The sequence below is a fragment of the Ahaetulla prasina genome, chromosome 5, assembly GCF_028640845.1.
Source record: "Ahaetulla prasina isolate Xishuangbanna chromosome 5, ASM2864084v1, whole genome shotgun sequence".
Classification (NCBI taxonomy): Eukaryota; Metazoa; Chordata; class Lepidosauria; order Squamata; family Colubridae; genus Ahaetulla; species Ahaetulla prasina.
The window spans coordinates 23,555,426-23,581,301 of NC_080543.1; the positions used below are offsets into that span (position 1 = coordinate 23,555,426).

At 40.6% G+C, this 25,876-nt stretch overlaps 1 protein-coding gene across 2 annotated transcripts in view; it reads left to right on the forward strand.

Annotated features, from left to right (window-relative positions):
- Positions 1-6,907: 6,907 nt before the first annotated feature.
- Positions 6,908-25,876, forward strand: part of DDX10 (DEAD-box helicase 10) — a 175,604-nt gene continuing 156,635 nt past the window's right edge. Inside the window, exons 1-7 of one of the 2 annotated variants that reach the window (XM_058185011.1) lie at positions 6,908-7,153; positions 15,291-15,351; positions 15,451-15,581; positions 17,946-18,104; positions 19,728-19,848; positions 20,746-20,935; positions 23,636-23,762. In XM_058185011.1, the coding sequence (XP_058040994.1) occupies positions 6,974-7,153; positions 15,291-15,351; positions 15,451-15,581; positions 17,946-18,104; positions 19,728-19,848; positions 20,746-20,935; positions 23,636-23,762 (969 nt within the window). In that variant the 5' untranslated portion in view covers positions 6,908-6,973. The remainder of the gene's footprint in view (positions 7,154-15,290; positions 15,352-15,450; positions 15,582-17,945; positions 18,105-19,727; positions 19,849-20,745; positions 20,936-23,635; positions 23,763-25,876) is intronic. The other variant, XM_058185010.1, reaches the window with a different exon arrangement.

Genomic DNA, 25,876 nt, shown 5'->3' on the forward strand with positions numbered 1-25,876 from the left:
AATACACTGGGTGGGATCAATGCAAAGAATACTGTTAGTTCCTATGTTTATCTGGAAATCACAGTGTGTTTGTGTCTACTCAAACTTGTCCTTTTGGATAAAGTCCAGTGGAATAGAATATTCGAGCACATTCATTCCAGGAGTGTGTGTGTCAAGATGGTTGATGTACATAAAAAGGAAGTTTTGATTGTGTGGTTGCAGGAGCTATTCTGACTTTTGATAATAGACACACGAACACAGACCCAAATATCTCATGTCTGAAATTTGGCAGCATGGTTTTCTGATTTTTTTTAAAAAAATAACAAATTTTGGCTGATGCACTCATCAGATAAGGATACAGGTAGTCCTCAACTTACAACCACAATTGAGGCCAAAATTTTTGTTGCTACGTGAAACATTTGTTAAGTGAATTTTGCCCCGTTTTACGACCTTTTGTGCCACAGTTAAGTGAACCAGTCTTCTCCATTGAAAATTTGCTTGTAAGAAGGTCACAAAAGGTATCACACAATTCTGGAACACAGTAATATGAACCAGTTGCCAACCATCCAAATTTTGATCAAGTGTCTATAGGGATACTGCAATGGCTGTAAGCGTGAAAAACATTCATAACTCCCTTTTGTTAGTACTGTTGTAACTTTGAATGGTCACTAAACAAACTGTTGTAAGTCGAGAACTACCTGTATCTTCATACTGCTGCCATATTCCCTGCAGCCATTGAAGAAAGAAAATACATTTTTAAAAAATGTGGCCAGAAAAAATTGTCGATCTGTGTTTTAAGACTTTGCAGTTAAATAAGCCAGGATAAAACAGCAACCTTGCTCTAATCTCATTATATGTCCATGTCTCTATTTTCCACTCAATCTTGTGTTGGAAAGTATTCCATTACTTGTTGGATGCCTAACTCTGCCCTGGGTGTGGTGTAACCACACCTATCACTGCATGCCTGTGCTTCTAAGGATTTGGGCTCAACAGCTCTTTCTTTTTATTCATCATTCCCTAATTTGAGATAGGCACAAAACGTTTCCTTGGAACAACATTCACTGCTTTGTTGCCTTTAGCTTGGGAATTAAATATTCCCTACTTTGCAATGTTTTTTTTTCTTTTAGTAACAGCTGAACCATGTGCCAGATGGACTATGGCTAAATGTAAACTATCCTGTTACATATGTAAAAACAAGCGCTTCCATATTTATCTAGAACTTACATTCTTTTAATTGCTAACTTTAGAAAAGTCTCTCTCAAATTCAGCTTGACTCATGATGACTACTGTACATTAACATGTCCAAGTTATTTTCCTGGTAACATCACCATCTCCATGTTCATCATTGGGTCATGTGATGTTTTTATACTGTTTTATTATGTTGTTATAAACCACCCAGTCAGGTGAGATAGGAGGTGTAGAAATTTAATAAACCAATAAAATAACCTTTTGGGGAGATTTTTTTTTACTTTATAATCTCTAGTCTATAGGTCTAGGATTTCTCCTGTGTTCTCCTTAGGAATGAAAGCAAATATACATGTCCCAGGAAAAAGTTGCAGATAACTGGGACCACAGATTTAGTCTTCCTAGTGTTCAGACTCGTCCTGGAGCCTATCCTCAGGGAACTTCTCTCCACTGGAATGCACATTGTGCTCAGGGGTGGGTTCCACTTACTTTTATTACTGGTTCCAATGGGAGCGCACCAGAGGTGGGTTTCAGCAGGTTCTGACCAGTTCTGGAGAACCAATAGCAGAAATTTTGAGTAGTTCGGAGAACCAGTAGTAAAAATTCTGACTGGCCCTGCCCCCATCTATTCTCTACCTCCCAAGTCCCAGCTGATTGGGAGGAAATGGGGATTTTGCAATAAACTTCCCCTGGATTGGGGACAGACTGGAGATTTTACAGTATCCTTCCCCTTTCGTGCCCACCAAGCCACACCCACCAAGCCATACCACACCCACCAAGCCACACTCACCGAACCAGTAGTAAAATTTTTTGAAACCCACCACTGGAGCGCATGTGTGCGTTTGCTTTTCTCGCGCGCACTTCTGCACATGCGCAGATCGTCAGTGATGATGCCAGGGTGGGTGGGCGGAGCCTCTCACCACCATTATTACCAGTTCACAAGAACCAGGCCAAACTGGGAGCAACCCACCATTGATTGCACTCCAGCACAAGTCCAAAAGCTTACAAAACTCAACATCTGGTTCTGGTGACCGAACCAGATTGAATCCTGTTTTCCTTAGCTTTTTCAGGATCAGTCAAAATTGACAAGTTGCTGTCATCTGAGAATTATTACTATTTCTGGATATAGACTGAGGGCACCTTATATTATCTCCACCGTAAAAAAATAGTGACTTATTTTTCTCAGACTGGCTGTATTAAAGATATTAACACAATCCCTTTTTGTATGAAACCTCAACATTTTGCAACTGCCCTCCTCAAAACAAGCTCCTTTTCCAAAATTACCATTAACCTAAAACCATTAGAGTCAGTTATACCTTAAATTACTTAGTGTGTTTATATGTTTTCATCCTACTTTAATGGCCGGGATTTTTTCCTGAAACACCCCAAAATTAAAGTTTGGAGAGAAGCCCCGAAATCTTCAGTTGAGATCTCTAGCTCTGCTATCGGAGAATTGTAGTTCCTGTGGGAATTAACAGTTAAAAGTCCCTAATCCAGTTTATGACCATAGAAATTAGCATGACCACTCTAAAAATAAGCATGGCAAGTTCTTTCAAACAAGATTTCAAAAGATCATGAGATTTTTATTTTTTTATCATGTTTTATTTTATAAACAAACATACAATATGTAATCAGTCATTCAGTGTTATCGTCTAGGTGCTTCTCCTGTGGCGGCGGCTTCTGCTTGTTTCTCCTATTGTTTCATCATTTCTTTATATTTTCTATTCATTTGTTATAACATGCTCCCCACATTATTCATTTATTATAACATTCTCTTGCTTACTATTAATACATTTATCTATCTTCACTCTCCCCTTTCTTCTTCCATTGTTTCATTACATTTGCTCTCTCTCTATATCTTCTCTAACCAATGGTAAAATTGTCTCAATTTCTTAAAATATTCTGACTCCTCTCTTTCTTTAATTATCAAAGTCAATCTATTCATTTCTGCACAATCTAATATTTTCTTAATTACTTCTCCTTCTGAAGGGATTTTCTTTGCTTCCCATCTTTGGGCAAATGCTATCCTCGCTGCAGTTATTACATATATAATCAAATATATATTTTCCTTACTAATTTTCTCTGGTAGTATACTTAATAGAGATTTTTTTTGAATATGTCGTATTTTTGCTTTTACATGATGAAATACATGATCTCAAAAATGTTCACCTAGTTGTCTAACCTAATAGCGACATTAATTTCATTGATTGTCATTGTAGGTTGACTAGAACTGTAGTTTAAAAGTGAAGGTTAACAGCTGAGATTGATACATATAAATTGCTATTACAGCTAGGGTTAACACTTCTAGAAATGAGCCACAGTTCTGCAGGACAATACATATTTTGTTTCTAGACTGGATTTTAGCAACTTGGGGCTCTCAAACTCTTTTGCCACTTGAAGTCCTTTTCAATTACATTTTTAGTGTTTCAGCAACACAACTGTCATAATTAATATTGATATTTGCAACTACTTTGAAAAAGAAAATCCATTGAAAATTTAAAAAGAAGTATCCAATCTTTGCCCCGGAAGGTTTGGTGATAGGCTAACCCAAAAAGCTGGCATCATTGCCTTTCAGTTGGCTATAGAATTTTGGAAGTTGAAATGTATAAATTTTAAATTTGCTAAATTTATGTATGTAGAGAGTAAGGAAGAAAGCCTTGATGGAGATATGTAAGCTCCATTGCCTAGACCAGTGTTCCTCAACCTCAGCAACCTTACAGAGGGTGGTGAGTACAGCACAAAACATCATGGGCTGTCCCGATACCACCAGATGAGATCAATAGAGCTCGTTGCCTTAGAAGAGTAGGAAAATTCTCAGGGATGACTCTCACCCTGGTCATCACTTCTTTACCCTCCTACCATCCGGAAGGAGATATAGAAGTATAGCCAGCAGGACAAATAGGCTGAAGAACAGTTTTTTCCGTGGGCTGTCAGACTCCTGAATGAGAAATAACATCATAACTATGTATTATGATGAACTGCAGGGCCGGCGCAATGTGTAACATGTTCACACTGGTTGTCGTGTCCCATTCCTCCGCTGACGGCCGGGTCGGGGAAGTCCATATCAAGCGTGCCTCTGCAGCTCTGCCAAAGTCCTATCAGAGTTCTCAAGGCAGGCAGGAGACCAGGAAGTGACTTCAGCAATCCAAGTTAGACTTTACCTGACTCAGAGAATGCCAGAAAGCAGATCCTTTATATAGGCCATGGGGTGTGGCTCCATGACTCAGCACTTATCCAGGCCTGCCCCTCCCTTCTTTTTGCTGACGTCACCTCTCAATTCTCCGGAAGCGAGGATCTCTCCAGCCTCCAGCTGTTGGTAATCTGAGCTCATGACTGGCTTCACATTCTTCAGGCTCACATGCTGTGGGGGAGGGGTTTAGTTGCTCCATTTGCCTGGGCATGGTGCCAGAACTGGAGGCTGAAGGCACATCAGGCCCTTCGTCTTGCTCGGCCTGTCTGGGCATGGTGCCAGGGCTGGGGCCTGGAGGCACGCCAGGACATTCTTCCGAACTATCAGCGTCCGGCAGGAGATAAGAGGGGCCCGGCTGCGGCAGGGGGAGCGGGCGAGACACAACACTGGTGCAATAGGACTGGGTGTTTTGTTAATATGATTTATTGGATTAGGGATTTTTTTGTCTTCACTGTGAGTTGTATTATGTTGGGGGGGGTGCACTGAGGGAGCTCAACCAATCTGTACGTATGTTGTGCACTGACAATAAAGGTTTGAACTGGATTTCAACTCCTAGAATCTTAAAACTGCTGAGGTTGAAAAACTCAAAAGGGACTAAAGCATTTCTTAAGCACAGTATAGCCAGGTAACATGTGGCAGTGACTTGGGTATCTTTCTAATTCATTGAACCATAAGAAGGAAAAGGTACAGCACAATTAGATTTGCAAGATTCTTAGATTATAGCCTATTGAAATATAGTTATAGATACCCTGTGGAGTTGATTTCATGGGGTGGGGTCTGCATAGTGGGTGTCAGGTCTGGAAACCGTCTTTCGTATTAGGCCTTCAGACCTGCCACGTTTACTACTGGGAGAAACTGGGAGGGGGGATTGTTTGGAGCACTGGTGACATATAGTCATAATAACATTCCTTTCTCAGACAGTCAAGGACAACTTGCCCTGCCCTTGGAAGGCTGGAACTGGGAGGCATCTCCAGTTGGGACAGTGCTTTGATTGGACCATGTGATGGATATGTGGGTGCTGGGCAGGGACTTTAACTTTTCTTTGGGTGGGGAAAACCTGGAAACTTTCAGATTCGGGTTTTCCCAGATGTGCCAATATGTCATCTTTAATAAAATGTAACTTTGAGGAAACTCAAGCCTCAGAGGTTTATTTCATTGGGGGTGTTACTTGGAACCCTGACAGTGGAGCTGACACTCACCCACTGGGAATTCAGCTGAAACTCACTTCCAAAGCCAAGAAATGACTTGTTTTTTTTTTCAAAACAGGTTATGACAAAATAGTTGCACAATTCCTCATTACTGATATCAATTACTGTTTTATTCCAAATTTATACTGTGCTTTGTTATTAGCAGGTAACAAAGTTGGAATGCCGGTAGCCACTTTTATATTATTTCTTTCCATATTTCATTTTAGTTGTGAACAATAAAGGGCTAAAGGTTACCTGCAGCTAAACTCAGCTGATAACATGGCTACATCCATTAAGTTTTCTTGGTAATAATATGGACATGGTTTGACATTAATGTGATTTTTATTTATTTATTTCTCAGTTCTATTTCTGGTGGCCTCCCATTCAAATGTTATCCAGGTCCAACCCTTAACTTTTCTGCCCCCAGAGCTTGTAGGAGGTAGCTCTACTTCAAATTATATACAGGTAGTCTTCAACTTAGAACCACAGTTGGGACCAGAATATCCGTTGCGAAGCAAGGCACTTATTAAATAAGTCATCCCTGTCTTTACTGCCATTGTTAAGCAAATCAGTCCAGTTGTTAAGTGAATCACAGTTGGTAAGCAAATCTGGCTTCCTGCATTGACTTTGCTCATGTTGTTGGTTTAAGCTCCAAGCTTGGTGATTTGGTACTTAAAACCAACGGTTTTAAGTATCATTGACTTTGCTTGTTGGAAGTTGCCTGGGAAGGTTGCGTGACCCTGGAACACCATTAAGTCCACAACCATCATAAATACATGCTGATTACTAAGCCTCCTTGGGGATGTTACAATGGTCATGTACAGTAAGTGTGAGGTTCAGTATAACTTCAAATGGTTGCTAAATGAATAATTGTAAATTAAGGACTATCTGTATTTTATATTCGGTCTACATTGAAGCATAAAATAGTGCACAAATGCCATGCATCCCAAATCTGGGTAAATTATCCAAATTTGGGTAAAAAAAGTAGTTCTTTGGGTAATCGCACACAAACCCATTTCTGTCACAACAGGGACTTTTAAAGTACTTAAAAGTGTTTTATCTACGTTCATAAAAAGGACTTTTTGATTAAAAAAAGTTTCAGTTGGGGAATGAAGCAAAAAGTCGCGCAAACACTGAACAAATAATGCAAGACAATAATAATAATGTGTACAATAATAGGCAGATGTTATTAATGTTATTCTTGATAGTATAAAAAGGCAAGGCGCGCAGCCAATAGGGAACGATCCAGCAGGGAGCTCGTCGGCTGAGCTTTCATCTTTCAGCTCAGAGCAGGAACTGAGAGGGATTCCCCCCGCCTCCTCCAGGAGGGAGGAGCTTTGCCCGTGATGTCATCTCTATGCGCCCGGCTCCTTTTTGCGGCGCGTTCTTTCCTTTGGCAGCGTGTTCTGATCCTCAATTCCACCAAGGGAGAATGGAAGAGAGCCGGAGTGTCGCGTCGGGATCGGGCGCCGACACGGTGCGCAGCTTCGAGCGCTGGAAGAACAGATACGCCAAGCGCAAAGACAAGCTGCGGCAACGGCGCAAACAAAAGAAACCGGCGTGGGAAGTGGAGAGGGAGTCGATCGCCGCTTTGGAAAGGCGCTACTCGGAGGTGAGAAGGCATGCGGGGCAGTAGCCCTCTCGGGACCGCTTGTCCCAGCCGCAGAAACCAAGATCCGCTTTGTTCCACTGCCTGTGCCTGGTTGGCAGAGATTGCCTTGTCCTTGGATTGCTTTTATCTCCCAGATCCACTTTAGAACTAAAGGATCCAGCAATTTAAAAAAAAAAAGTTGGCCTAGAGCAAGGGTCTCCAATCTTGGCAACTTTAAGCCTGGCGGACTTCAACTCCCAGAATTCCCCAGCCAACTATCCAAATTAAGTGATACCTAGTAATATGTTGGAGAGAGGCACTCTGTGTACACTGTAGGACAGGAGTCTCCAACCTTGGCAACTTTAAGCCTAGTGGACTTCAACTCCCACAATTCTCCAGTGGGTGAGCTTTGCTGGCTGGGGAATTCTGGGAGTTGAAGTCCACTAGGCTTACAGTTGCCAAGGTTGGAGACTCCTGTCCTAGAGTGTACACAGAGTGCCTCTCTCCAACATATTACTAGGTATCACTAATTTGGATATTCCAGGTTGAAAAAAAGCTTGTGGCGAGAGAACCACATTACTATTGGTTGTGGAGGGAATAAGGAGGAGGGAATTCCCAACTATCTGCCCAAGTAAGTGACCGATTAAGACAGGGGCCTCCAACCGTGGCCACTTTAAGCCTGGTGGACTTCAACTCCCAGAATTCCCCAGCCAGCTTTACTTTGCTTTGCTGGCTTTGGAATTCTGGGAGCTGAAGTCTGGCAGGCTTAAAATGGCCAAGGTTGGAGACCCCTGGATTAAGGGATTCATCTGTAATAAACTTTGCAGGTTGTCATTTTGGGGAAAAAATACGTTATACAGATGGTTCTCAACTTATGCCCATAATTGAGCCCAAAATTAATGCTAAGTGAGTTTTACCCCATTTTACAATTTTTCTTTCTAATTTGTTAAATGAATCACTGCAGTTATTAAATTAATAACATGGTTGTTAAATGAATCTGGCTTGCCTCTTGACTTTGCCTGTCAGAAGGTTGCAAAAGGTGATTCCATGATTCCAGGACACTGCATCCATCATAAATATGAATCAGTTGCCAAGCATCCAAATCTTGGTCATGTGACCATGGGGATGCTGCAACGTGCATCCCTGTAAGTATGCACTTATGTGTGAAATATGGTCATAAGTAACTTTTTTCACTTTTTAACTGAACGGTCACTAAATGAACTTGTAAGTCGAGAACTACCTGTATATACTATTTGAAGCTCCTGTACAGATGTCAGATTAGAGCTTTAATAAATTGGACTGAAAGTTCATGCCATGTGACACACAGGTGGCATAAGATTGCTTTAAAGGGTATAGGATTTATTTATTTATTTATTTATTGAATTTATATTGCCATCTATGAAAGGCATGATGGAATCTTCCAAATGTACATGTTCCAGAAAGAACTTGTATCCAGCTGGACTTTTAATTAGCCTTAAAATTAAAGGAAATGATTTGCAATGATATAGCTTCCTACCTGGAGAGGTGTGGACACCCTCCCCCACCATCCTACTGGTTGATTTTAAATGACATAATGAAAACAGAGATTCCTCATCCAGGTTTTGGATAGGTAGCACATCCTTGGGATTGTTGGGTGAGGGGTTGCATTGTTTTTTGCTTGTAGATTTGTCAACTATTCCTTAAATAAGCATTTAAACAGGCTTGCCTATCATGGTCAGATATGACCATTTATGGAATGTGACATGTGCCCTTTGTTCTAGAAGACACAGATTAATAAGCTAGAACCTTCAAAAATACCTCTCCTTTAGATTTGGTAGATATTAGGGGGAAAGGGAATGGCATGGTTGGCTGAAATATTGACAATAGTGAGATATCAATTTATGACAGCTGTTCTCTTCTGTAGGAGAACTAGGTGGTTGTATTAGTCAGTAGGCCTAGCAGTGGACTTGGCTAAACTGCATCAATATTTGGTGATGGCACAATTTTAAAGGCTAATATATGCCAAGGCTGTTGATTAGGCTAATGTGTGCAAAGGCGGTTGCGATGACTCCAAGCTATTTTTCTCTAGTCAGAAAAGTTTTGTAATCTGAATAAGTTGGTATAGCACAGGGGTGTCCAAACTACGGCCCGCGGGCCAACTGCGGCCCGCGGGTCAGTTTTTATTGGCCCGCAGCAAATTTTGAAAGTATAATTTAATATGGCCCTTTTCGTGCTGCGAGGCTCGCGGCTCCTCCCCATGGGCGGGGAATAATGAAGGGAGGGGGCGGAGGAGGCGGTGAGCGGGAAAGAGGCTGCTGGCCGTGCCTGACCCCAGCAGTTCTACCCTCGCCTTCCTCGGGCCGCCTGGCGAGGCTCCTCGCGCCTCCCCATGTCGGACACGCGTGGCGGCAGTGACAGCCATCGAGAAACAGGTGAGGCGGCGGCAAGCGGGAAAGTGGCTGCTGGCCGTGCCCGACCCCAGCAGTTCTATCCTCGCCTTCCTCGGGCTGCCTGGTGAGGCTCCTCGCGCCTCCACCCCTTGGGCATGGAATAACGAAGGGAGGGGGCGGAGGAGGCAGTGGCAAGCGGGAAAGTGGCTGCTGGCCGTGCCCGACCCCAGCAGTTCTAGCCTCGCCTTCCTCGGGCCGCCTGGTGAGGCTCCTCGCGCCTCCACCCCTTGGGCAGGGAATAACGAAGGGAGTTTCAAGTTCATACCAAATACAAAACAAAAGCCAAGATCAGGGGTGTCCAAACTTGGTCTCTTTAAGACTTGTGGACTTCAATTCCCAGAGTTCCTCAGCCAGCTTTGACCACAAGTCTTAAGGGACCAAGTTTGGACACCCTGGCCAAGATGAATGAATATGAAACATATTCATAAACTGTGCATAGGGACTACCCAGACGGCTGAAAAAGTGATTTCTGACAGGTTCTCACACTTTGAGTGCTCCTCACACCTACAACTATCTTTACATTTTGCACCCTATCTTGTAACCGTGGTGAAGAGAAGCAGTTGTGAAATGAGTGATATGGTTGTTAAAAATGCTGCAATGGGCATAAATGTGAGGATGGTCATAAGTGTGAGGACTGGTCAAAAATTACTTTTTTTGCCCTCTGAGTAGTTTCTATGCCCATAGCCACATCCACTCAGTCACATGAGCAGTTAGCCACGCCCACCAGTCACATGACCACCAAGCCACACCCCAAAATAAGCCACGCCCAAAGAACTGGTACAAAAAAATCATCCCCCGTGGCCCAGGCCTTTGCTTATTTTTCTGTATTTGGCCCTCACTCAAAAAACTTTGGACACCCCTGGTATAGCACATGGGTGGGAAGAGCTTATTGGTGATTCTATCCTGCATATGAATTTCCCAGAGGTATCTGATTGGTCTCCAATAAAGAAATAGGATGCTCCTTTGATTTGATTCAGCAGGACACTCTGATCTGGTTCACACATAGAGCTAAGTTATGGCTTAGTTTATTGCCTTTAGGAAATAAACTCTGACTGCTCTTGGAAGGACAGATACTGAAGTTCAAATAGTTTGGCCATCAAATGAGAAGAGAGGACTCACTGTGAAAGACCCTGATGTTGGGAAAGATTGAAGGTGAAAGGAGAAGGTGATGGCAGAAGATGAGATGGTTACATAGTGTCATCAACACAATGAACATGAATTTGGGCAGACTCAGGGAGCCAGTGGAGGGAGGGCAGGGGGGCTTGGCATGGCAGCATGCTATATCCATGGGGTTGCAAAGTATTGGAACAACTTAGTGATTGAACAACAACAACAACAACAACAGAGTTTATTGAATATATCACCATTAGCTGAGGTAACCAAAGGCGGTAAGCCATAAGGCATATTGATGAATTATGTTGGCTTGATTCATCCAATATGCTAAAGCGCAAGGAAGCATGTCTTCATTCATGTCCCATTCCTAAGAGGACTTTAAGGGGCGTGCATAAGAGCACAAACGTGCCTACCGTTCCTGTCCTATTGTTTCTTTCCATATATATATGCTTATACTTCCTTATACATCATATATATGTTTACATATTATATAATCTTTTTGTGTGCTGCTTGTGTATATTGTTATGACAAAATTAAATAAATAAAAATAAATAAATAAATGTCAGGCATCTTTTTGTGCCCAGATTTTCCTCTGATTCTTATGTTTGTATGATAAGAAGTAAGATTTTGCTGGGTCCTGTGCTAGATGTCTCTCACTGAAAATACTTTTTTATCACTTATGAAATACTTCCCCACCTCGCAATCTGGGAATCATGTCTATTAAACTATTGTTTGGTGGATTATGTGTCATCATGTTGTTGTCATCAAGTCAACCACATAGATTTTTCTTCATGATGATCTGTCCTGAAGCTGGTCTTCCAATGGTGCACTCATCACCATGGTAACTGAGTCCATCCACTTTGCTTTTGGTTGTTCTCTTCTCTTTCCTTCCAGCATTAGAGTTTTCTCTAGAGAGCTAGGCCTTCAAATCAAGCTTCTGAAATAGGATAATTTGAGCCTGGACATTTGCGCCTTGAGTGAGAAGTGTGAATTGATTTGTTTAATGATGTGCTTGTTTATTTTCTTGGCTCTTCATGGTATTTTCAGGAGTTTTCTCTTGTTTTCTTTAAAACTCAAGCACCCAGGCTGGTGTAGAACTGAAAAGAATCCTCCTGGGGTATGAATTTGGGAAAATCACACTAATTTTGCAACAGAATAAATCACATGTACTTCAGGAAAAGTGGAAAAAGTGTGTGTGTGTGTGTGTGTGTGTGTGTGTGTGTTTCAAGTCTTTATATAGGATACAGAAACAAATTATACATTTAGTCTATGTAGTGTCAGAAAGCAATAATAAAGACATTGATGAGACACAAGGAAAGACAGACACCCTTATTACATCTTCTCCTTTCCCATCTGGCTTGTTTCTTTATCACTTGCAACTCTCAAGGACTCCAAAACATGGCCTTGCTATTTAGTTTATGAAAAGGTCAATTTTTACATGTAAAAAAAAAATAAAGAAATGGCTTTTCCGAAAGGAAAATTGTTTCCTCAACTTCAAAAGGAGACGTGGATGCCATGCTAATATTAATATTACCTTTACTTAAAAGGTAATCATAAAGCCTAAAATTCCAGGTAACTTTTTACATCTGCCAAAAGCATCCTACTTGAATCCTATGTACAAGAGGAACATAATTTCATATTTGTTTAATGTTAATAGATTTTTTTTTCTCTTCAGAGCCCCTCTTTGAAGGCGAAAATTATTTCAGGTGCCTTCAAAATTAAGTCTATATGTAACTGGCATTTTGAGGGCTCTGCTGTGTACCAGTGATGAAAGTTTGAGTCAGCAGAAAAATGCTTTAAGCTGATAAGCCTATAACATGGAATCTTAATTTATATGTATATTAGATCTGAAGTGGAAATGTTTAGGTAAATATGCTGTGAGGGTATATATTTGTTTTTTATTACAGATTCTAAGTACAGCCTACCTGTAATCAGTTTTTGTCTCTTTAGTTAGGCAAACAAGTATCGGACATTAGATTCTTATTTGGGAAAAATAGGTTGAAATATGTGGAGATGGCATTGCTTTCTTGTTCAGAATAGAATAGAATAGAATAGAATTCTTTCTTGGCCAAGTGTGGTTGGACACACAAGGAATTTGCCTTTGGTGTATATGCTTTCAGTGTGCATAAGGAGAATAAAATACATTCATCAAGAATAAAAAGATACAACACTTAAGTGATAGTCAAGGTTACTAATAAGCTATCAAATTGTACTAGGAAATAAATAAAAACAATATAAATTGAAATATATAAGCAACATGGTTATAGTAATAAGTGGAAAGAGATAATAAGTACAGCCCTGTTCTTGCATCTCATTTTGGAGAGCTGCACATGGACTAAAGTGAGTGGGTTGCACCTAATGGGGAAAAGGAGGGCTTGAGAAATGGGGAAAAAATTATAGGGGCTGTCAGAAGTTCAATGTAGATTTTCCAGTGTTACTGTACAGCAACAGCAACCAACATTTTTTTTCTGTTTTGAGTCTATTCCCTCAGAGCTTCTCTGTTGGCACTGATGCTAAGCAGTGGGTGGGGATGTCCATTCTCTTTCTCACCCACCTTGTTTCCCTTTCTGTAAATAACCATAAATCAACATCCTGAGTGCTCTTGTCAGAGGGACCAGCTGGTCCTTGGCTTGGAGACTTTGAAATAAGTCCAAGAGTCACATATGGCCTGAGGACAAGTTGCCCACCTCTTCTCAATAGAATCAAGCAAGGCTGTTTCTCATTCAGTCTTTCTTGTCCAGCCAAGCAAGCAAAATCTGTCCAAAAATAAGGATCAGTGGGTGTGATGGCCAGTTCAGCACTGCTGTTTGAATAGGCTCCAGTTGTCTTTGGCCGTCAATTTTTATCTCTTTCCAAGCCATGAGGAAGGGCAGTGATTTTCTACCCCTCCTTGTTGACATTTCTCTCTTTTTTCTTTCTGCTGGTCTGACTAGGTCAAGTAAGGGAGAATATTTGTAGCTCAAGATCGAAATGGGGGGGGGGTCCTTGGATTTTTCTAGTTTGATAGTTTACCCGCAGATGTTTCATTACACAAACTAGGTATCATCATCAGCGCATCATCTTCAAGTCTTCTTTTCATTTAGGTGCTGGTGAAGCAAGTATTAGCCAAATATCTCCTGAGATGTTCACTCCCTTTTTTTAAATAACATCATTGTTGGAACATATGGTTATTTGTTTGTTAGATTTATGTCCTGCTCTTAATTCAGGACTCCAGTGGAGCTCACATACACCTTCCTTCTACCTTCCCCTGCCCGATCTCCAGCATGGCTTTCTGAAGTTTGCTTGTTCTCGGCAGCTATGAAAATGGAGATGGGTGCATGGGCATTTGTGTTGGGAAAGTGAGCTGGTGTGTAATAGTCCCATGAGAATTGGAAGGGAGGTTTGCACTCGTGAATTATGGCACTGCTGAGTGGAATTGTTTACACTCTGTCAAGGCCAACTCTCCTGAGACTCCAGATGTGAGAAATACCTATAGAGGAGCTTTCCCAGAATATCATTCTGGACGTTGATTGGAGCTCTTAGTGCTGGACCCTGGGTGGAGGGATTTGGGGTGACTTTCACAAGGTAACTTTTGCGCGTTTTGATTCAGATCTTGCCTTGCTTTTATTGCTTGCTTGCTATTATTTCAAACTTAGTACCTCTTCTATGTTGGGGAGTTTTCTTTCTTGAGTTTTGAACAGACGCTGGACGGAAGACGGATGGAATGGTCCAGAGTCATCTAGTGAGCTCTTATGGCTGAGGGTAGACTAGAATCTGAGCTTTTGCAGTGCCAACCAGCACCTTTAATGCACCATGATGTTGAGGGAAATGTATGGCAAATAGAAATAATAGGAACTTGCTGTTTGGACTAAAAATGTGATTAAAAAAAAACATTAAATATGATATTCCTGGTTTTTCTAGTTGCCTTAGAGTCCTAGTGGAAATATAAGATTCCATTAATTCCTCTTTTTTTTACAGGTAGTTCTTGATTTATGACCACAATTGAGCCCCGTTTTATGACCTTTCTTGCCACAGTTGTTAAGTGAATCTGGCTTCCCCATTGATTTTGCTTGTCAGAAGGTTGCAGAAGGTAAAATCACATGACTGGGGCACTGCAACCGTCATAAATATGAACCATTTACCAAGTGTCCAAATTTTGCTACAATGGTCGTTAGTGTGAAAAATGGTCATAAGTCACTTTTTTCACTGTAACTTTGAGGAGTCAGTAAGTGAAGTGTTGTATGTGAAGGACTGTCTGTATAGAAAACTTCACACTGCAAGTATGTGGAGATGGCTGTAATCTTTTAGAGATTTATTTGGAAGAAAGTCCTATGGGGCTCCTATTGGAACATTTATTTTTGAATAAACACAAGTGTGTTATAAATCTGTTTAATTAAATTATACCAGTATTGAATAGTAATCATAATGGCAAAGGAGAGGCACAGAAATTATACTTGAAACTTCATCAAAAGCAGTGAAAGATTATATTAGTGCTACAGAACAAACCCGAGAGGAAAATGAATAAAATATTCCCTTTTGCAATGGGATGCTTAATAAATAATGCTAATTTGCAGAAATGCTCAGGTTCTTTAGTATTTGAAAATTTAATGATCTGTTTTATTTTTCCCCCAATATAGATAAATACAAATGAAGTTACAAGATTTTCTGATTTCCCAATATCCAGGAAAACTCTGAAAGGTAGGAATGGAATACTGAAGGATAAAAATGTCCTCAAATTGAATACAGTTCTATTTATTGCATTCTGAAACTGATTCTTTGTCTTCTGTGTATCATCAGGCTTACAGGAAGCTCAATATCGCATGGTGACTGAAATCCAGAAGCAGACCATAGGTTTGGCTTTACAGGGTAAAGATGTTCTGGGAGCTGCCAAGACAGGATCCGGCAAAACCTTGGCTTTCATTGTACCTGTAAGTAGGGAAATATATGATTAGCTCATCATATAAGCTAATATATATCCTTTTTCTATTAATGGATGAGTTAGGTGCCACTGAAGGATTCATTATCTTGGCCTAGGACAGTGATGGCGAACCTTGGCATGGAAATGTCATGTGCATGTGCGCTCGTCGGGGCCGCGCTCTGGAAAAGCCAAACTTCCAGATTGTACTGCGCATGCATGCCTGATGATCAGCTGGCCAGCGTGCATGCGCAGGCCGGTTTTCGGCACTGCTGTGCATGCGAAGGGATTGCACTCCGGGAAAGCCAAACTTCCGGGTTCTAGCTTGCATGCGCACCCAACGATCAGCTGGCCGCTGCGCATGCCACACCGGTTTTCGGCACTACTGTGTGCGTGAAGGAGAGCTGATCATCGTGCGCATGTGCGTGCCAGAAACCCAGAAGACAAACAGGCAAGGCCACTCATGCCGGGCTACATGGCTTCATGTGCCACTTTGGGCATACGTGCCGTAGGTTCTCCATTACGGGCCTAGGATAAGGAGGGCTAGTTATCCAGCTATTCTAGACTTCTGGACTGCGGGATCTGTGGTTGTGAATTAGGCTAGGCAGCACAATTATGGAAGTTACAATCCAGTGTACCTCAGAGTTGGGGGAGGTTGTTTTAACAGAAAACTTTACTCAAATAACAATACCAATAGCATGTAGGCATATATACTGCCCTACAGCACTTTATAGCACTCTCTGGGCAATTTAAAATGTAGAAGCATTGCCCCCAACAATCTAAGGAATAAAGGCTGAGTCAACCTTGAGCACTGTCAGAATCAAACTCCAGGGTGTGGGCAGAGTTTGCTTGCAATTTTAATCACTGCACCAACAGGGTTCTAATAATCTCCTGATTGGATTACAGCAATGCCCTAATAATCACCTGCTTGGACTACAGCAATGCACTCCACATGGGCCTACCCTTGAAAAATTTCAGACCCTTCAGCTGGTGCAGAAAACAGTGACATGGGCAAGTTTTACGTGTTTCTAAAACAGCACATGTTACACCTATGCTCCACAAGCTCCATTGGTTCCCAGTTTATTTCCAGGACCAAATCAAGATGCTGGTTTTAGCCTTTAAAGCCTATAATGGCATGGAAATAGCTTATCTGAGGGACTGCCCGTCCCATCAGATTATGTAGAGAGGAGATCTTGTAGACATGCGGTGAGTTTGGTGTGCTAGGGAGCTATACCCGGTCCCAGGAAATGGGTCTTCTTAGCCATGATGTCTACCTTATGAAACATCCTCACTCCTTATTCCCAGAGTGAAGCTAACTCCATTCCTGTTAATGTCTCAGAATATCCTTAAGAGTTGACTTTGTCATCAGGATGCCCAAGGGAACTAGTGAAATATTGAGGTTAAGGTTTACTGTCTGTTACTATTTTATCTGTTTTAACCATGACTATTCTTATATACAGGTGGTCCTTGACTTACAACTGGTCACTTAATGACTGTTGAAGTTACAGTGAGCTTGAAAAAAATTATTTAGGACCTATCTTTGAAGTAATGGCTGCTGTTCCACCGCCCCCCCCCCTTGGTCATGTGATCATATTTCATGTGCTTGGCAGCCAGCTTGCATTAACGACCAGTTGCAGCATCTACCAGGCACATGACTTTTGCTGTTTTCCAGCAAAAAAAGATGCCCGTTGGATAAGATGGATTTGGACTGATAATCATGTGATTTGTTTTAAGAAGTGCATCATTCACTTAACTTCAGTGACTTGCTTAATGCCTGCCATAAAAATGGTCATAAAATAGAGTCCGGTCACATGATGACTCAACTTAAACCGCAATGACTTATGACCAAAATGGAGGTCATAAGTCAGTTTTTTTTAATTAAATCTTTTATGCTGCCCAGAGTAGTTATTTGTGAGATTTTTGTGAGCCCACATACATTCGACAAAAACAAAGACACAAAAATTTGCAATTGACAGGCAGGTGCATTTTCCTTCGAGAAAAGACTGAACTGGGCAAATGATACGTTCTGCCTTGCCAAGCTGCAGGAGCAATGCCATTTTATTTGATGAGTTTTTTAGTGCACAAGAAGCATGTCTTAAAAATCTCTTAGTTGGAAATAAGATACCTATGGATGCCTTGTTCATGTGCTGAAGCCCCTTTGCGCAAGCAAAGTGATGTGGCTACAGAGCTTTTTAGAAATCAGGAGCCCTGTTGCTTGCAAAGGAGAGTTTCACCATGGAGATATTTGAAGTGAATTATTGCTTCAAAGGTTTGCTTTAGAAAGGAACGTTGTAACCGGTTATAGGTTAATATTGAAAAAGTATACTCCAGGAGAACATGTGATAGACTTTCTAACAAGTACTTTTTAACTCTTCAGGCTCTAGAAATTTTATACCGACAGCAGTGGACTGCCATGGATGAACTGGGCGTTTTGATAATATCTCCTACCAGAGAATTGGCTTACCAGACATTTGAGGTCCTGCGTAAAGTGGGGAAGAATCATGAATTTTCTGCTGGTTTGATCATTGGTGGAAAGGTAGGCCCTTCCTTTAAATTTAAGCAATTTAAATTTAAATGATTTAAATTGTTTAAATCATTTTTTTAAACAATTGGTGCAATGGGACTGGGTGTTTTGTTAATATGATTTATTGGGTTAGGGATTTTCTGTCTTCACTATGAGTTGTATTGTGTTGGGGGGGGGTGCACTGAGGGAGCTCAACCAATCTCATTGTACATATGTCGTGCATTGACAATAAGGATTTGAATTGAATCGTTCAGGGACAGTTAGAATATTTGAGTGATGTTTCTAGGCACAGTGGATTTAAATGCATGCTAAGGATACGTATGAACCTCCCCTCCCCAATTTAGAACAAACAGTTGAACCAAAATTCTGCAGAATGATTTCAGGTCAGGCACTAGCTAGTCTGACCTTTGATCTCTCCCTTTCTGTTTCTCTTCCTCCCTCAGTCATCACCGGCATGACATATCCCGCTGATCTTAGAATCATAGAATTATAGGGCGAGAAAGGACCTTGAAGGTCTTCTAGTCCGACCTTCTGCCTGAGACAGGAATTAATCTTCCTATCATCTATCCTTCTTTACTTACTGCAACTGGCACATTCCTCCAGTCTTCCTATCCATCCAATTTTTCAGTGCTTTTCCTTCTTTTTGAATAAGTTGAGGAAAGTATTGGCTATGTTCCAGGATTCATTTCAGATAAGAATAAAAAGCAAGATTGGTATGGCGATAACTTCTCTGTTAGTCTGCCAGCCACCTCTAGCATAGAAATCCCTCCCCCCTCCATCAGAACCCCAAGTCAGTCGACAGAGCCAGGTTTTGTTGCCCTTCTGAAAGAGTAGTAGCAGATCTCACCTCAGGCAGCAGAGGCTAGAAGCACCAGGTTGGAAACCAGGAGACTGTGAATTCTAGTCCTGCTTTAGCCATGAAAGCCAGTGGGTAACCTTGGGCTAGTCACTCTTAGCCCAAGTGTTGTTGTGGGGAAAATAGACGGTGGAAGGTGTTTTGGACATGTTCTCACCTTGTATTATTTGTAAAAATAATAAAGGTGAGATACAAACAAACACATAAATAAAAAATATTCCAAAGAGCAGGGCCACTGCAGAAAAACCCCACTTTCCCATAAGCATAAGAGAACACCGCAAAATCTATTTATAATGCATTATTAAAATAAGGAATTCGTCCAACCAGTGATGTGCTGCTTATCTGTAGATTGAGATTTCAGTAAAAGCAGGAACCTTGTGCAACATAGCCAAACATCTCCCATTAGCCACTGTCAGCATCGTGAGTTATGAAGTTTGGCGTAGTTATAATTCACTGAGCTGGGATCATTTCAGATTTCATAAATCACTGTACAATCACTTTCTTCTTTAACATTATTCTTTCTCCAAATATATATGTTTGTGCTCTGCCAGTAGTATGTGGACAAATTGGATGTTGTGCCCACAGAAATTATCACAGACCGGAGGTTATTTCATAATTTTGTGTCTATGGGCAAATGTCAATCTCTGTGCTATTGAAGATGTTTGGAGAAAAATGTGATCTTTTCTGTGAGTTGGTATGTGCCATGTTCAAAGTGGCTTTGTGTGAATGCATTTTGCAAAACTACGCATCCTAAATTCTCAACCAACCTGCTTTTTCAGGACTTGAAACAAGAATCAGGCAAAATCCATAATATGAACATCCTCATTTGTACTCCTGGTCGTCTTTTACAACACATGGATGAAACCTCATATTTCCATGCCTCTAATCTTCAAATGCTGAGTAAGTATAAACTATTTGTTGGGAGCCTCTAATCCTGGATCTGTTCAGTGTGAATTCTGATTCAGAGCTTTGTTTGAAACCTTAATAAGAACACTGCTGCCTTCTAACCTTAAACTTCTTACGGAACTGATGCATATATGTTGCTCTGGGCAATTTACAGCATGTAGACAATATTTCTAAAAATGGAAGAAAAGGGAAGAATATACTTGTTCAAACTTCCTGTACAAGACTCCTAATGGTTTTAATGTTTTAAAATTAGAAGAATTGTGCAGGTGGTTGCATGGATTTAAGAGCAGCAATAAATCTGCATAAGAGTGTGGTGTTATGTCCATGTGGAATGGGGCATATTAGATGTCTACAACCACATCAGCACATTTGGGTGATATGTAGTGGACCCCCGAATTAACTACTGTCAACTCTGAAATGAACTGGGCTGGGGTCATTTTGGAGGCTTCAGGGTTGCCACAATACAAAGAAGGGATAGGGAGGGAGAACATAGTTAGATGGGGGTTTTGTAGCCAAAACAAAATAGTTTCCTGTTGGAACCAAGGACATTCCAACGTGTGGCCCAAGAGAGGAGGAGCACAATAACCAGCCAACCAGCCAGCACCTTGATTGGACAATGGGACCGATTGTTTGGGGAAAGGGGGAACTTTCACTTTTTAATCAGGTGAAAACCGTGGGAACTTATAGAGTCGGTTTTCACCCGTTTGTGCCAATATGAAATCTCCAGTAAAATTGTTCTTTGAGGAATCTGTCTGCCTTGAAGTTCTGCTTTTGATGGAGCTGTTATGTGGAACCTTGACAACTACATTATGTGAAACATCCAACTGTGTTTTATTTAACTACTAAATTTTTTTAAGTTTGATTTCCCCCAATTTGCTTTTTTCGTTCCAGTTCTTGATGAAGCTGATAGAATTCTGGACATGGGCTTCGCTGATACCATGAATGCAATTATAGAGAACCTTCCTAAAAAACGGCAGACCCTCCTTTTCTCAGCCACGCAGACCAAATCCGTGAAGGACCTTGCTCGGCTGAGCTTGAAGGATCCAGAATACATCTGGGTGCATGAAAAAGCAAAGTTCAGGTCGGAGTTCAGTTTATGTAGTCTGCAAAGAAATGTGTGTTTTGGGTCCTGTCTTGTTTGTCTCTATTCTGAACTTCCTTGTGGCATGGTATGGTCTGAGAGTTTCCAGTCTTGGGTTTAGAATAAAGCAGGCCAATAATCTGGAGTAGGCACATCCAGGAAAAGAAGATTTAATCTGGATTAATCACAGGGTGTTTGTAGAATTCCTTGTTTCAGTACTTGCTTATCATTTCAACAACCATGTGTACAAGAAATCACCGCAATGTATAACTTGGACCTTGAAGCAGAGAGCTGCAAGCTAAAATAAGTGTATAAAATAGTGGATTTAAAAGAGACACGACTGGCTAACAGTGGCGACTATTGGGAGCAGCCCAAGTAATTTTTGATTTGATCTTTAAGTCTTTTTTTCTCAAAGGTCTGGGAGAGATCAGACAACTTGGTCTGTAACTGATGTCTAGTTACGAGATAGCTTCCAGTAGTTGAATTAAAAACGATTGCAATGGTAGACAACATAATGCAGAGTTCCATGCATGTGTTTTTATGATTACAACTCGAGCAAATTTTCTTGCAAGCCTTTTCAAGTTCCACAGGTCCTTTGAATGCTGTCCTTACGGTTTACCCTGCAAGAGGGACTGATTTCTGGGATGAACAAGTTATCTTTTCACTTCCCTGCTCTGAACTTTGCCTGGATTAGGGAACAGCAATTGCCACTTATTCCCTTTTTTTTGGCTCCAGGTTCTTTACCATTTTGAAGAAGAAATCTAGTGAAAACTATAAACTGTAAATACCGACTGCCTCATTTGAAGTTATAATGGTGTGGGTTTTTTTTAAAAAAAGCGCTGCAACCAATCCTTGCATTTACAGCCATCACAATATTCCACAGTCAGCTGATCAACATTTGGGTCCTTTGTAACCTCCTTGTGACAAGCAGAGCTAATAGAGAAGCAAAATCATTAAGTCTCAGGGAAGTAAGGTCATAAACCAATAATTGGTCATGTGATTTTTTTTTGCTTAGTAAGTTGCTGGTCCCAATTGTGGTTAAGCGAGGATTACCTGGAGTTCAAATAAATACCTCAGAACTTGAGGTGGAAGTTCTCCTTGAGGTGGAAAAGAAATTCCCTGACTTTTCCATTCTCATTATTTTCCTTCCGCTCTCAGGGATTATCCTGGCCTGGATTCTCAGTTGCGAAATTGTTGTTAACTTACACATCTTATTCAGAAAATAGGGCTAATTCAATGCTTTTGGGTGAAATTGGATTCTGCTTGTTATGGAGAAGAAGAAGCAAAATGAAATGAACAGGAAACAACTTCAGGATAATACAGTGTTTTGGATTGTTTTTGATCTACTATAACAACCATTTTGAGAATTCACAGCCCCCGTTTCACCCATGATCTCCGTAGAATTAATTTGGAGTAGTTCTAGCAAAGTACTTTGTAAAGTTCCACTTATGCCTCCAGAAGACCAGGAACATGATCTAGGATTAATATGGCAACTGTATCTTGTACATATAACTGGAGAAAAGTGGTTGAGAGTCTGAATGTCTGTATTGTATTTATTTATTTAGCAAGTTTATATAGTTGCCCATCTCAGGGTGGCATAGAAATGTAATAACAATTAAAAACCATACTGAATGCTCAAACATAAATATAAAAGAAACAAGATAGTGGGTGAAGAGCACTCGATTGATATTATATAGCTGCCTTGCAAGTTCCACATGGGATCCTCAAAGTTGATGAAAGAATGTTTTAAGGCTAATGGTGATGGGGCTAACTTTATCTAAGGGGAGATGAAGTTTCAGAGTGGAAATCACAGCAGAAAAGGTACAGCATCTGGCTTCTCCTGGATGGAGCGTTGTACTAGACAGGATTTGCACCATGACCCTCCTCAACCTGATGTGACAGATAGATTGTAAGTAGGTAGAGGCGGTTCCTAAAATAACCTGGCATCAGTGATTCGAAGAACTATATTTAATTTCAATTACCCTTAAATGGTAAATGTAACTAAGCAGAGTGACGTTTATATTTTACCTTGGCCCTACTTGTTCATTTTGAGAAGATGATCTCTTGCAAATGCCCTGCAAAAAGAAAGGATTTTTATTTTCTTTATTTATTTATTTAATTTATTTGTCGTAACAATATATACAAGCATTACATAAAGGATTATGTAATATATAAACATATATATGAGGAGAAACAAGGTAATATAAACATATATATATATATATATATATATATATATATATATATATATATATATACATATATATATATATATATATATATATATAGGTCTTTAGTTGTTGGGTTTCTCCGTGTAAAATTGGAAGTGTCTTGGCGGCGTTTGACGAGCAATGTGATCGCAGCTGCGATCACACATTGCTCCCAGAAGCACGAAGCTGAAGCCTGAAGATGACGAATGAGACTTCGTCGAAACGTCGCCAAGACACTTCCAATTTTACACGGGAGAAAACCCGAACAACCAAAGACCTATATACAAACACCCGTGAAAACCTCAGAAAACAAATATATATATATATATATATATATAGGGGATGCCTCCTTGCTTGGAAAAAGTTGCGGATCTGGTTTTATTTAGATAATATTTTGAGACACGTTTACTTGAACATATATTGTTTTCCATTGCTTTCCCCCCATGATGTTTTTATCTGTTGTCTATTTCTCCTTTTCTGGTACTTTTAGTACTCCAGCAACCTTGGAACAGAACTACATTGTTTGTGAACTGTACCAGAAAGTCAATATGCTGTACTCTTTTCTGAGGAGTCACCTGAATAAGAAGAGTATTGTATTTTTTGCAAGCTGTAAAGAGGTATTGTATAATCCCATATCCTACAATTTATAAGAGTATTAATTATAATTTATAAAAATCAAATGGATAACAGTCGTGCAGGGTATAGGTTGACTTACAACAGTTCGTTTAGTGACTGTTCAAAGTTAACAATGGCACTGAAAAAAGTGACTTATGATCGTTTTTCACGCTTATGATCATTGCGGCAACCCCATGGTCATGTCATCAAAATTTAGACGCTTGGCAACTGACTCATATTTATGATGGTTGCAAGTGTCAGGGGTTATGAGATCACCTGTTGCAACCTTCTGACAAGCAAAGTCAGTGGGAAAGCCAGATTCATTTAACAGCCATGTTACTAACTTAACACATGCAGTGGTTTACTTAACAACTGTAGCAAGAAAGATCAACAAATGGGGCAAAACTCACTTAACAACTGTCTCTCTTAAGGATATAAAGGCCTTTTGGATAAAAATTTGGTGGATTTTACAAAATGTTTTGAAAAAGAAGATAAAAGTTCCTGCTGCAATTTTTTTTGTTGGGAATTATTACGGACTGTACAGTAATTGAGACTAAATTGATTTTAAATCTAATAACAGCAGCAAGATTACTAATAGGACAATACTGGAAGAAAAAAGAAGTACCTACAATAGAAGAATGGATATTGAAAGTTGCCAATTTGGCTGAGATGGCGAAGATATCAGCCTTTTTGAAAGACAATACGCAAGAAAGATACTTAAAGGAATGGGAAAAATGGATTGACTATATTCAAAGTAGATATCAGACTAAGAGTTATCAGACTGTTTTTGAATGATTATGATGTATTATTTTTTTTGTTTTCGGGGGAAGTTAGGAATTGATGATTGTAGGGGTATAATTAAGTTGGGACGAAATTTTTTTAGCATATGTTTGTTTTATTTTTAACTATACCTTGTGCTCATTCCGGGAAGTCGGGGAGGGGGGGGAAGGGGGGTTATGAAGGGAGGGGGGAGGGGAGCTGGGGGGAAAGGGGGAAAAAATTTTCTGTAAAACTTTTTGAATAAAAAAAAACAAAAAGAACAACAACTGTCTCTCTTAGCAATGGAAATTTTGGACAATTGTGGTCATAAGTCCAAGACTACCTGTAATCAGAAAGTTAGAATACTATAAAACAAGCAAAGTGTCATGTTCCGGTGTCCCACGTAAGAAAAGCCAGCAACACAAGTTGATGTTAAGATTGTTTATCTGGAAACGCGGACCCGGCACAAAGCGACCATCTAAAAGGAATCAAAGTTTGTGCTACCGTGATTAGCTTACCCGCCCCTTATATTGTGCCCCACCTCCCCTGTGTGTATACCCTGTCCCTCCCATTGACTGCTTAGATGCCCTCTGTAGTCCGGCCGTGCCCCTAGCCACCCATCCTGGCTAATCCTGCCTGGCTTCCTGCTGACGATCAGCTGTTTTCCCGATCTGATGAACAGCTGTTTCTCACTGAGCCAGGTAAAGCCAGGGTTCTGCTAATCTGGCGGCAGCTCTGTGGATGCAGGAGCAGACAGCCAGTCAAAGTCTGGGGACAGAGCGAAGCAATCTCTGGGTCTCTTGGGTGGCATGTGCATCTGCTCCTCCCCGCCCATGTGGCAGCCCCGGCCCGTCTGGCAGTCCGGGGCTGACACACAGCAGATGAAAGCCCATAAATTTTTTTGCTGAATCCATAGGCTGGAGAGCACTCAGGACTATAACACAATCACGTTAAATAACATGTTTATTGATAAATAACAGTTATTTATCAACTAACTTTATAGAAGTTAGCAGCTGACAAATAACGACCGCTATCTATCTATCTATCTATCTATCTATCTATCTATCTATCTATCTATCTATCTATCTCTCTCTCTCTCTCTCTCTCTCTCTCTCCTTCTTTATATTTCTATAAAGGGAGTTTATAGCAGCTATAAACTCCCTTTATAGAAGTTAGCAGTTAAGTATCCAAGCAAAGAGAAATTTGGGGTGTAGGTAGAGGCAAATACTCCAACTGTACTTCTTCAGAAAGCTTTGTGTTATATTCAGTGAAATGCATGCTTTGGTTATAAATCGACCAAACACATAATAGTAAACATTGTCATCCAAGCATTTTATTCTATTAGAGGAAAGGAAGG